Source organism: Nicotiana tabacum, chromosome 11 (assembly GCF_000715075.1).
Source record: "Nicotiana tabacum cultivar K326 chromosome 11, ASM71507v2, whole genome shotgun sequence".
Taxonomy (NCBI): Eukaryota; Viridiplantae; Streptophyta; class Magnoliopsida; order Solanales; family Solanaceae; genus Nicotiana; species Nicotiana tabacum.
This window is the reverse complement of record NC_134090.1, coordinates 11,347,687-11,361,172: the sequence shown is the minus strand read 5'-3', so window position 1 is coordinate 11,361,172 and position 13,486 is coordinate 11,347,687. Positions and strand designations below refer to the sequence as shown.

At 40.1% G+C, this 13,486-nt stretch overlaps 1 protein-coding gene across 1 annotated transcript in view; it reads right to left on the bottom strand.

Annotated features, from left to right (window-relative positions):
* Nucleotides 1-1,376: 1,376 nt before the first annotated feature.
* LOC107812880 (type II inositol polyphosphate 5-phosphatase 15) overlaps nt 1,377-13,486 on the bottom strand; it is a 31,524-nt gene continuing 19,414 nt past the window's right edge. The window contains exons 5-11 of the mRNA XM_075224100.1: nt 13,272-13,352; nt 12,484-12,665; nt 12,341-12,381; nt 11,948-12,212; nt 3,322-3,445; nt 2,650-3,010; nt 1,377-1,981 (exon numbers count right to left, since the gene is read on the bottom strand). Coding sequence (XP_075080201.1) covers nt 1,625-1,981; nt 2,650-3,010; nt 3,322-3,445; nt 11,948-12,212; nt 12,341-12,381; nt 12,484-12,665; nt 13,272-13,352 — 1,411 coding nt within the window. The 3' untranslated portion in view covers nt 1,377-1,624. The remainder of the gene's footprint in view (nt 1,982-2,649; nt 3,011-3,321; nt 3,446-11,947; nt 12,213-12,340; nt 12,382-12,483; nt 12,666-13,271; nt 13,353-13,486) is intronic.

Genomic DNA, 13,486 nt, shown 5'->3' with positions numbered 1-13,486 from the left:
GAAACGTGTTTTCACGACGTCACAATTCTTTTAAAATAAATAATGATAAAAAGTGGTTTACGAATAAAAAGCACATAAGCTAGCATGTATTAAAATCAGATAAAATCGAATACAACAGTTAAGCGACCGTGCTAGAACCACGAAACCCGGGAATGCCTAACACCTTCTCCCGAGTTAACAGAATTCCTTAGCCGGATTTCTGGTTCGTGGACTGTTAACAGAGTCATATTTTTCCTCGGTTCGGGATTCAACCAGTGACTTGGGACACCATTAATCTCCCAAGTGGCGACTCTGAATAATTAATAATTAAATCTCGTTCCGATTGTCCTTTAATTGAAAAAACCCCTTTACGCCCTTGCGGGTGTAGGTAAAAAGGAGGTGTGACAAAAAGCACACAAGTTATAACATGTATTAAATCAGATATTTAGCCTTATATAACAATTTAAGCGACCGTGCTAGAACCACGGGATTCGGGGGTGCCTAATACCTTCCATCGGGTCAACAGAATTCCTTACTTAGAATTTCTGGTTCGCAGACTTCATTTGGAAAGTCGAATATTTTCCTCGAATTGGGATTCAAGATAAACCGGTGACTTGGGACACCAAAAGCCAAACCTTTCCCAAGTGACGACTCTGAATTAAATAAATAATCTCATTTCGAATATTGTCACTTAAATTGGAAAAACTCCCTTATGCATTTATCCTTCGGGGTAGGCGCGTAAAAAGGAGGTGTGACGCTAATAAGTTATGGGATCACGGGTGAATATGGGTTAGTGGATAATTTAGTGTGCCTGTAGTGGTAGAACATGGGAGAGTGATTACAAAAAAAGTTATGACTACTTTTCACATCACGGGATAGTGGATTAGGAGTTATAGCCATTTTCTACACTAAATATAACACAAAATAATATTAGTATTTGAATAATAAAATGCAATATATTTCTTTCCTACAGATTGACTGGTAAATGTAATGTCATATCATAAACTAAGAATTTTCTGTGATGGTATACAGACTTCGTGCAACAGATTCCAAAGTTGAGAAATCTCCATTTTCCTTGCTTTTCATGCAAGTGAATATGACCTGATGGAAAGTAATATCAGCAAGTTCAACAAAAGAAGGAAACACAATGCTATAGAGAGGAAAACACTTCCCCTACCTCCGTTTCCTGTCATGTTTAACACACATTTTTCTTACCAAAACAGAAAAATGTAAAACAAGAAGTGTATCAAAAAGAATACTCAAAAGGTTCCCTCCCCCCCCCCCCCCCCCCAAAAAAAAAAAAAAAAATCCCAACAACTTTAGATGGGTTCAACTCTCCTCACGAAATGTGCCACTCCCTCGGATACATTACATGGTTACATACATAACTAGCTCTAGGTTATTAAAAGTGTGCAATTTACGCTATACACTTTCAAAGTGACAGTCCGAAAATTTCAGAAGCGGCCAACTCAAAAGAATGACATATTCAAAGGAAATTTCCTATAGAGAAGTCCTACTTGTTGAGATGTTGCATAATACTGAGAACCTTTGGTGACTATTTACACATACACAGATTGGATTGCCAGTTCATTGAATTAAAACCACGCGATTTGGGCATGGTTCAACCTGGAGACAAGCTAGCTCGTCAAGGACTATTTAGATTTATTAGGTCGTCAACAACATCAGGCGCAAAACCAAGAGGCTGAAAGTCAGATCGGTGGAGGACATTTGTCCGCAGATTGTTAGAGTTGTTGGGCATGATCTCTGCTGGCAAAGGCTTGCCTGAAAAGCAGTGGCGTACACGAATACGGTGACATTTTGTCTCCGTTGAGAAGCAACCACGGACGTTGATTGCCAATGTGACTTCCTTATCCTTGGCATCTTCACACCAAAAGTTTTGAGGTATCCCATCAACAAACTCCTCAAGTGTCTGGTGGTCTTCATGGTGAACTAAAATTTCAACAATATGGTCTGGTTCAATGATGCCAGCTGCAGGATTGACCTGTTGAAGTTCAACCCAAATGCATCAGATTCTTAAAAGCCGAGCATTTAGTTTGCTAATTTAGCTTATGAGAAACTGAAAATAGCTTTTCTTTTAAAGGCAACATACTAAGCAGATTTCGAAGCTACACTGGGACCCTAACCCTTTCCAAAATGGAACTTGGTGTTGGTCTAACCATATCCAAACAGTAAACCACAGTTCTTCAAAAGTCATCCCACTCATTTACTAATAACTTCATTTTTTTTTCTTTTCGAAAAAACCCCCCAACTACTACATTTTTTCTCTTCATTTCCATATTTTTCGTCTTCTGCAACACAGACAAATAGAAGCCTATGCATGTATTTTAGGTTCTTTGTGGTCTAGTTAGCTTTAAGGTCAGCGGGTCCCAAATAAGATTCTCAGCGAGGCACCCAACTTCTGATGGTGAGATTTCTAAAATAGGCGAATACTAACATCATGGTTCACGTGAATGTTCAGAGTGACTGAACCAGTCGTGACTTCCAATCTTCCAACTCTTGAAAAAAAAAATAGAAAAAGAAAACACAAGGGGGAGAGAGGAATCACTTTGGAAAATCTCACAAGTAAACAAATTAGAACCTTGCCATCAAGCCCCAGCCACTATAATGATAGAAAAGCTCCAATCCTCCAATTTAAGAAGCGGAAGTTACCTCAAGCCAACGAGGGAAACCAAAAGAACCTCTTGGAGGATGATCAACCACTTGCCCGTCATCTTTAACAGTGGACTCGCCTTCACAAGTTATTTCAAAAATAGCTTTGTTTTTGCCGCTCTTATTTGTAATGCGCAAGATGGATGAGTTCATGTTCTGGAGGATTATGTTATTTGTGCTGACTATTGCTTCTGGAATTTTATTCAGCTCTCCAAGCATAAGCACAACTTTCTCATTTGATCTAATGATTTCTCCATATTCTTGCCTTCTCACTGATTCGTCCACTCGAGCAATCTCCACATTGAATATGCACCTTACAGGCTTGTGGTCACTATCTGTTACGTCCATGCAAGCTTCATACCTATTAAAGGAGAGGCTTTTAGAAAAGTGGGAACAGAGGAAACAGAAGTGATACAGAAAAAAGATGGCAAAAGAGGTAAAGGCAGGTAATGAAATACATAAATACGATAAAAGAACTAAAGAAGAAGAGTTTGAGAAGCGGATGGAGAAATGAAGGATGAAACAAACATTTTTGGTCTCCTGTTTAAAGACAAAAAAAAAAAAAAAAAAAAAACTGGAAAAAGAAAAAAAGAAAAGCCACAGAAACATTATTGTCAAGTGCCCTGAAAAATCAGGGACTTCAATTATTTTGGGTTCATATGGAGAACTTACTGCAAAACTGATGAGACGATAGGACAATCTAAGCTGCACGCGGAAGCTGAGGCGGAGCGGCTATCACGATACAAAATTCTGTCACACCAAGCAGGAATTCGCTTCTTTTCACCAGAATCATACCCTTACAAATGAGATAAGTATAACCACATCAGATATTCAGAGGAGGAGAGAGAAATATATATAGATCATTTACATCCTATCTGCAAATATGAAAGAAGAGAGGATTACGTTAGTCAAGTGCAGAATTGATAGCTACAGTTACCTGCTATTGGACCAACAGTCTTTGTTACTAGTAGTTATCAGTTTGTTCCTAGCATTTATCTCTTTAGATTAGATTGCATTTATCTTCCAGATTAGATGATATCATAGTTAGTTCTTCAGAGTTATCTATTTGGTTTAGATAGGATTCTTTAGTTATTTGGTTTACATGAAACTCTAGAAAGGTGGTTGCTGTAACTTGTATTTAAACTCATTTATGCATTCAATAAGAGACACAGTTTTCCATCATATATTCAAGTGTTCATATGGTATCTGAGCCTATACAACTCTAACGAGCACGATCCTATTTTTTTCCAAGCACCAAATCCTCCAATGACGAAAGATGGAAACACTTCCAGAGTTATCAATGCTGACAACACTACTGGTATCAACACCATAGTTTAATTCAACCCCGCTTCCCAACTGCCAATCCAACTTAGTGGCAGACACAATTTTTCCACTTGGAAAGCTCAGTTTTCCATCATATATTCAAGTGTTCATATGGTATCTGAGCCTATACAACTCTAACGAGCACGATCCTATTTTTTTCCAAGCACCAAATCCTCCAATGACTGAAAGATGGAAACACTTCCAGAGTTATCAATGCTGACAACACTACTGGTATCAACACCATAGTTTACTTCAACCCCGCTTCCCAACTGCCAATCCAACTTAGTGGCAGTCACAATTTTTCCACTTGGAAAGCTCAGTTCTCCATGCTTATGCATGGACATGACCTCTATGGTCACCTTGATGGATCTACCCCGACTCCCAACCCGAGCACCACTTTTGGCACCAACACGACCCCCAACCCTGCTTATACACTTTGGTTCCGTCAGGATTACCTCATTCAAAACGCCCTTATGGCATCTGTTGATCCTATGATTGCCTCCACAGTTGATGCTGCCAACACATCAAAACAGGCTTGGGACTCTTTGCATACTGCTTATGCAAACAAGTCCCAAACTCAGATCTTTAGCCTTCGTGATCAACTTGCCCGAATCACCAAAGACTCCCTCCCTATTACTGAATACCTTCAACGTATTCGGTCCCTTTCGGATGAACTAGCCACTGCTGGTGCCCTTGTTACTAACTCCGAACTCATTGTCAAAATCTTTACTGGACTTGGCCCTGAGTTTCGCGAGATCTCGGCCGCTATACGTGCACGTGACACCACAGTAACCTATGAAGAACTGTATGAGAAGCTTCTTGATCATGAGCTCTTTCTCCGTCATGAGGAGGCTAAGAAAATACAGAGCCCAATCACTGCTGCGGTGGCCACTCACAACAAATCAACCAATAATTCTAACAACCGCAACAATCGCCGTCAGAACAATAATGGCACGCCTACTCACAATCCTCATCAATGGCGCTAGAATGCTCGCTCCAATCCGCCAGCTCAGTGGCCAGCCCCGACTAACAATAATTTCACTAATGTTATCCGGTGTCAGTTGTGCAACAAAATTGGCCACATTGCAAGTGTCTGCAGATCTAAATCTCACAATCATTTTGAGGCTAAAGCTAATTATGGTTGCGGTTTCACCTCTACTGCCAACCCATGGATTATGAATTCTGGAGCTACTCATCATCTCACAACAGAGCCACACAATTTACAGGAATATCATGGCAATGAGAATGTCTCTATGGGTGATGGTAACAAAATTCCCATAACTCATACTGGTTCAACTCAGTTAAAAGCATCAAATAATATTTTTCATCTAACTCACACTCTATGTGCTCCTAACATCAAACGTAAACTTATCTTTGTCTCCAAATTTTGCCAAGATAATCTAACATCTATCGAATTTTTTCCTTTTGATTTTCTTGTGAAGGATCTGAAAACGCGAGTACCACTGGTGCGAGGCCGGAATAAACATGGATTGTATGAGTGGCCCAAGTCATATCCATCACCACCTCCGCAATCTCACATCACCTCTGCCACGGCTTCTATGACCACATGGCATCGAAGACTAGGTCATCCACATTTCAGAATTCTTAAGTATATCTTGAATAAATTTTCGCTTCCATTCTCTGAGCGAGACAAGTCTCTTTTTTGTAATTCTTGTTCATCTGATAAAGCCCATCAACAACCATTTAGTCAGTTGAGTTTGACAAGTTCCAAACCTCTTCAAATAATTTTTAGTGATTTATGGGGACCCTCTCCAATTCTATCCATTGACAAAAAATGGTATTATTGCTTGTTTGTTGATCAGTACACGCGGTATACATGGTTGTACACTTTTTTTTGTTAAAGTAAATTGTATTAATCAAAAGGGAGAGAACTCCCGTATACAGGAAGTATACCAAAGAGTAGAGAATTTATATCAGAACATGATTCTTTACAAAAGACGCCCAATCTTCTATACAAGTAGGTAGGGTTGTGCATAATTTGGTAAATACCGAATTACCATACCGAAACCGAATTTTTTGGTATTTGGTATTTTGGTATTTGGTATGGTATTTGATATTTTTTTTTAAAATACTGAAATACTGATACCGTACCGAAATATATATTGGATTAGTTTTAAATATCCTATCATCCTTGCAGCCCTCAGTTACCAGAGAGCTTCAAGAGAATGTTTCTAGTTCCATGTTATTTTGTTGAAGCCTGTGCGCCACCTATTTTTGTCTATGTGGTTAATGGATGTTACCCGAATAGTTTTTGTAAACAACATTTGTGAAAGACTTATTTTGGTCACGTTTTAAGAAGCTTATTGGTGTCCGGTATATTACGGAGATGCAAGTTAGAGCTTTAGACCAGACATACTTATATGTTGATGAAGTTTGTAAATATTATTTTAATCTTATGCTCTTGTTTATAGAAGTCACATATATGTTGTGCAGTGTTGTAGCATTCATAAGATTGATTTTACTGCCCCAAAATATAACGTTCCGAAGCTGCTTTAGAACCGAATAAACCAAAGTTACCATACCGAATAAACCGAAACCGAAAGGCGAAAAACCGAACCATACCGAATCTAATTAGGTACGGTATTGGTATAGCATTTTAGAATACCGAATACCAAAAATATCGAACCGAAATGTCTAAATACCGTACCGTATCGACCGACGAACACCCCTACAAGTAGGGGCTATATGAGTGCACCAAAAAGCGATCAAAGATAAAAGACTATTCTTAAGATGTGAAAAAGGAGACTCAATCCCCTCAAAAGCTCTCCTATTTCTCTCCCCCCAAACTATCCACATGAGAGCTAACGGGGCGAACTTCCACGCCTTTTGCTTTCTTCTTCTACGGAAACCGGCCCAGCTATATAACATCTCCTTTACAGTGCTTGGCATCACCCATTGAACACCAAAAAAATTTAGGATTGCCCCCCACAAAGCCGAGGACACAGGGCAATGCAACAAAAGATGATCAACTTCTTCCCCTGAGCTTTTACACATGTAGCACCAACTAACAAGTGTAATTCCTCTCTTTAGAAGATTTTCAGCAGTCAAGATCACTCCCCTCGCCGCTAGCCATGCACAAAAGCACACCTTCGTGGGCGCCTTAGGAATCCAGATCGAGGAGTAGGGAAAAGTGGCCTCCTCTCTCACCAACATACTCTGGTAAAAGGACTTTGCGGTAAACAAACCATCACCACGCAAACCCCATCTCCAAGAATTACAAGATGGTCGGGGCCTGTCTTACCCATATAGCAGTGTCAACAAATCTTGGAGCTCTGCAATCTCCCAATCTTGCATGTTCCTTCTAAATGAGAAGTCCCATACTACCCCCTCCCCCCTCCATGTTCCTTACGAATCTGTTGGACCATCAATTCCTTCTGGTTTGAAACTCTGAAGACGTGAGGGAAGGAGACCCTCAGAGTATCCTCTCCACACCACCTATGATTCCAAAAGCTGATTCTCCTCCTATCTCCCACCCTGTAAGTGATGTTGCCACTGAATGCTTCCCAATTCTTCATGATGATCCTCCACATGCCACACCCGAAAGGTGTTGTGATTGCCTTGGTCCTCCAACCCCCTCCCGTGGAATCGTACTTTTCTACTATGACCTCCCTCCATAGGGCATGCTCTTCTACCCCGAATCTCCACAACCACTTCCCCAATAAAGCTATGTTGAATACCCTAAGATCTTTTACTCCAAGTTCACCCCACTTCGTTGGGGAAGTGACTGTCTGCCAATTCACTAGATAAAACTTTCTAGTTCCATTCGCAGCATCCCAAAGAAAATTCCTTTGAAGCCGCTCCAGTTTTTCTGTGATGCTCACCGGCGCTTGCAACAGGGACAAGTAATAGGTGGGCATACTCGATAAAGTGCTTTTAATAAGCACTTCCTTACCCCCTTTTGACAAATACCGTTTCTGCCAGCCTGCTAATCTTTTTTCATCCCTTTCGATCACTGGATTCCAAACCGTAGTATCCTTATGCGACGCGCCCAATGGGAGTTGTACACTTTAAAAAAATAAAAGTGAGGTCAAAGAGCTTTTTCAAAGGTTCCACCCTCTAATGGAAAAGCACTTCGATACCAAAATTTTATCGCTTTATACTGATGGTGGAGGGGAGTATAAAAGTCTTGACTCTTATATCGCCCTTCACGGTATCGAACATCTTTCTACACCACTTATACCCCTCAAAGGGTTGCTCTTGCAGAGAGATGCCATTGCCATATTATTGAAAGTGCAAGAACGCTACTTTATGAGGCATCTCTTCCATCAATTTTTTGGTCATTCGCATGTCAACATGCTGTTTATTTAATAAATCATCTTCCCACCCACTTTTAAATAACCAGTCCCCATTTCAAAAATTATTTGGTGAAATACTCAATTATGATGCTCTTAAAATTTTTGGTTGTCTATGCTATCCTTGGCTCAAACCTTATTCTAAAAATAAACTTGAACCCAGGTCTACTCCATGTGCTTATCTCGGTTTCTCTGTAACCCATCATTGCCACCAATGTTTTGATCCCGCGTCATCAAAAATTTATTTATCTCGTGATGTGCAATTTTTTGAGAATATTTTTCCCTTCAAAAATTTATTTTCAAATATTGCACTTAAATCACATAAATTGGAATGGGACAAAGTCACAAATAAAGAAAATCCAAAACCCACCTCTCACTTTCCCTTATTTTCAGAATTACCCCAACCCATTATAAACCCCACACAAAATAAAATCAATGAAATTGAACCCACTCCTAATACGAAAGAATCCCTTCCCCAACATCCTTCATCTCCTAATGAAACTCTAGCTACAAATCAATCACCCCCACCCGAGATTCCCGGCGTATTACCAGTGGTACAAGCAAATTTGGGATCTTCACACACTCCTGCCTCAGGTATGTCTCTATCTCTTCCTACTCTATCTCCTCTTGATAATTCCTGCTATTCTAGTCCATCCCCATCACAGTCACCTTCTGCCTGACCTTTGTCACCCTCTAAACTCTATAAATTTACCTCATACATCAACCAAATCCATCCCAACCTCTTCGCCACCACTGTTCGTGTATCAACGGTGCACCCCGAACCTCAAATCAACCAATTCGATCGCCCCTCCCCCCCACCTACCATCATTGTTCCTCCCGTTGAGCACCAATGGGAACCACCCCTGCCGCACAATCCTTCTTCTCCCAATCGCGTAGTTACTCGCTCACAGAATAGCATTCAAAAACCAAAAAAGATTTTTGACTACGTCGCTCACTTGGAACCTACACTCGTACCCCACACTTTCAAACAAGCCCAAAAACATCCGAAGTGGAGAGCAGCAATGAAAAATGAAATTGATGCTTTATTGAATAACCACACTTGGGAACTTGTTCCAAATGATTCCAGATAGCAGTTGATCCAGACTCAAAAATTGCCCAATACAGATCAGGAAACATATGGGATCCACTCTTCAGAAGGCACATGCAGGAATGGGAACTTGGGGAACTCTTTGATCTTTTCCGGCTACTGGAAAGTGTTCAAATAAATACACAAGCTCAAGACAGTTTAAGGTGGGGCAATCTGAATGGAGGTTGTTATTCAGTAAAGGTAGGATACAAGAAATTGTGTGCTAACAATGAAGTAATTGAGCTTTGGCCATGGAAGCTCATATGGAAGACAAAACTCCCCACAAAGGTCATGTGCTTCACCTGGATAGCTCTTAAAGGTGCTATTTTAACTCAAGACAACTTATGTAGAAGGAATTTCCAGCTGGTGAATAGATGTTACATGTGTTTAGACAACTCAGAATCTATAAACCATTTGCTATTGCACTGCAGAGTGGCTGCAGATTTATGTCACATGTTCCTTTCAATTTTTGGCATAAGTTGGACAGTACCACAAGGCATAGAAGATGCAGTTGAAAGTTGGAGTCAATGGAAAGTCGGTAGAACCATCAAGAAGATCTGGAAGATGATCCCAGCATGTATATTTTGGTGTATTTGGGCAGAAAGGAATCACAGATGCTTTGATGGAATATCAACTCCCAACAGCTACCTGAAAGCAAAGTGCCTTAGGAATCTATATAGCTGGAGCAACCTTTCCTCTGTAAATGATTTAATTCCATTTTTAGATTTCATTAGCTCTTTGTCTTTCGTTTGATTGCCAACTTTAGGCTTTTTGCGCTTCTGGTTAGCTCCCTGGTCAGAACTATATTTTTGTGTAAATGAGCTAACCAACCTCTTTGTAATGATTTGCATCTTCTTGATGCCAGCAATATAACACCTTCATCAAAAAAAAATCCTCTAAGAATGTTGTTTCATGTAAGTGGCTTTCAGGATTAAGCGGAAAGAAGATGGTTCTGTTGATCGCTACAAAGCGAGACTGGTTGCGAAGGGATTTACTCAGAGGCCGGGTGTTGACTTTCACTCTACTTTCAGTCCAGTGGTCAAACCCACTACTGTGCGAATCATACTTGTTGTTGCCCTTCGTTTTCACTGGCCCCTTCGTCAGCTCGATGTTAACAATGCATTTCTTCAAGATGACCTTGAAGAAGACGCCTACATGACGCAACCTCCGGGTTTTGCTTGTGGTAATAATCCAACTCATATTTGTAAGTTGCGCAAGGCAATTTATCGCTTAAAGCAAGCACCTCGGGCTTGGTATAATGCCCTCAAAGGCCATCTCTCCTATATTGTCAAGACTGAATCGGACAACTCCCTATTCACTCGGTATAGCAACGCTGGTTTCATGTTTATTTTGGTATATGTTGATGATATTATAGTTACTGGTAGAAACTCTATCACTGTGAATGAGGTCATAACTTCCCTTGCCTCTCGTTTTCCAATTAAAGATTTGAGAAATCTTAATTATTTTCTTGGTGTTGAGGTGATTCGAAGTTCTGATGATATTATTCTCTCTCAAGCTAATTATGTCAATGAGATCCTGAATGATGAGTTGATGGCTGATTGTAAGAGCGCTAACACACCAATGAGTGCCTCTGCGTTGCTAAAACTCAATGATGGGGCTCCGCTAACAGATGCGACTCGCTATCTTCGAGTCCTAGGAAGACTTCAATATTTATCTTTTACAAGGCCGGATATTTTCTATGCTATCAATAAATTGTCCCAGTTTATGCAATCACCATCTGAGCTTCATTGGAAATCTGTGAAACGTGTTCTCAGGTACCTTCGTGGTACAATTCAGTTTGGCCTACGTGTGTCCCCGAACGTTGATTTCAATCTGCACATGTATTCTGATGTCGATTGGGCTGGAGATCAAACTACCAGATCCTCCACATCTGCTATATTCTGTTCCTTGATCGAAACCCCATCAGTTGGTCTTCAAAAAAGCAAAAAACTATCGTTCGCTCATCAACTGAAGCCGAATATAGAGTTGTTGCCAATGCTCTTGCCGAACTGTTATGGGTGAGAAACTTATTGCTTGAGATGCGGCTTCCTATCAGAGATACCCTTACAATCTACTGTGACAACATTGTTGTCACTTATCTAAGCGAGAATTCGGGCCTTCATAGTCGCATGAAGCATGTCGAGGTGGACTTTCATTTTGTGCGCAACCATGTTGAACGCAAGGCGGTTCGAGTTGTTCATGTGCATTCAGCTGACCAACTAGCTGATACGCTCACTAAAGCACTTGCCAAACCAGCCTTTGATTGCAATATGTTCAAGTTAGGCTTAGTGACACATAGTCTAACTTGAGGGGGGCATATTGGACCAACAGTCCTTGTTACTAGTAGTTATCAGTTTGTTCCTAGCATTTATCTCTTTAGATTAGATTGCATTTATCTTCTAGATTAGATGATATCATAGTTAGTTCTTCAGAGTTATCTATTTGGTTTAGATAGGATTCTTTAGTTATTTGGTTTACATGAAACTCTAGAAAGGTGGTTGTTGTAACTTGTATTTAAACTCATTTATGCATTCAATAAGAGACAGTTTTCCATCATCTATTCAAGTGTTCATACCTGCTAAGCCAATTTGGTGCCTCTCAAATTTGTATGTTGGAGGAAATCTGATTACTGCTTCACGCATTCCTTGGAAGACATTCCCAGCTGCCATCTCTGTGTGCAACTGATCCCTCTCTCTAAGCCAATCAAAGCACCTTTGAGAAATAAAATCTCTTGCTTCATCATAAGAAATGCCATCAAGCCGATAGTTCAAGTCACCAAGAAACACAACCATATCTGCCTCAGACAGCTCTGGCATTGCTTCTGCAGAGTTAAACGCACCCTGACAAGCATAACTCAATGTTTTCATCTGTGCTAATTAAAATACACTGCTCCAATGAAGGAAGCAAATATTTTAAGAAGACCATTAAAGACCAGACAGCCAAAATACTAATTTAAGTATGTACATACATTTGCACTGCGGAGCATTTGAATCGCAGATGATACGCCAGCTGCAACAGAAAGGACCAATGGCAACCGAGAACCATAAACAACCCAGAATAAATACATAGAGCAGGCAAGCAAGCAAGCTGTGAAAAGGTATGGCACCATACCAGCAGCAGCACTGAGAAAGTTTGATGGCCGACTAAAGACCATAGTTCGATAAACATGGTCAAAATCAGCATTCCGGCGACTGACAGCTTCTAAATGTGCAGCAAAGTGACAGTTCACAAAGCACATAGTACGATCATATACTCTCATCCTCAATCCTACTGCTCCCTGTTTGCAGGACCATGACAAAAATCAATATCACAAATACAAAGAATGTTATCTGCTTGTCGAACATATCAAAAGAATCAGGAATGGCGATAATATGCGTTGAACGCTATAGTAGTAATTCCCATGTTTGCATTACGAGGGTCACAACAAACATGTGCTTCAAGCATGTCCAACCAAATTGTTTCAATGGACACTCAAGATTATGGTAGAACTAGTAATGTTCATATGAACTTAGAAACTTACAGTTAGGAAGATTGTGTTCTGATAAAACTGTGCTCCCTTTCTCTAGTGTATTACAATGCTGTAAAATTACTCCTGGTGGTTGTTTTTTTTGGGCACAAGCATGACTTAGGTTCTGAGTCCCTATGCTGCCCATATTTCAACAAAATATTCCAAGAAACCCAGGAAGAAATCATGCATAAACCTATTCCATGACAAAAGCCTAGGACATGTTGCAGGGTGATCCAAATTAAGAGAGAAGTTCTAGATTATAAGTAACCTAATGTTATTCTTATGCTTCAAAATAGAACCAGTCACCATCAAACAACTAATTTGCTCTCAACTTTCAGCATAATACAATAAGATCCATCAAGAAACAGCAAAAAGGAGAATGCAATCGTACCTTGTGGTTTCGGGCGTGCAACCACAAGGTACTGCTGCAACATCAACATCGCCAACATAACGACTAATGCTACTTCTGACCCTGAAAAATATTTTTGTTTCATCAGATATCAGACACGTGTACAAATAGAGGCCCCCACTCATCATAATCTAGTTAATAGATAGTTTATGCATCAAAAAGAAATTGTTTAGATAGACACTTTAAATTGAATGAGC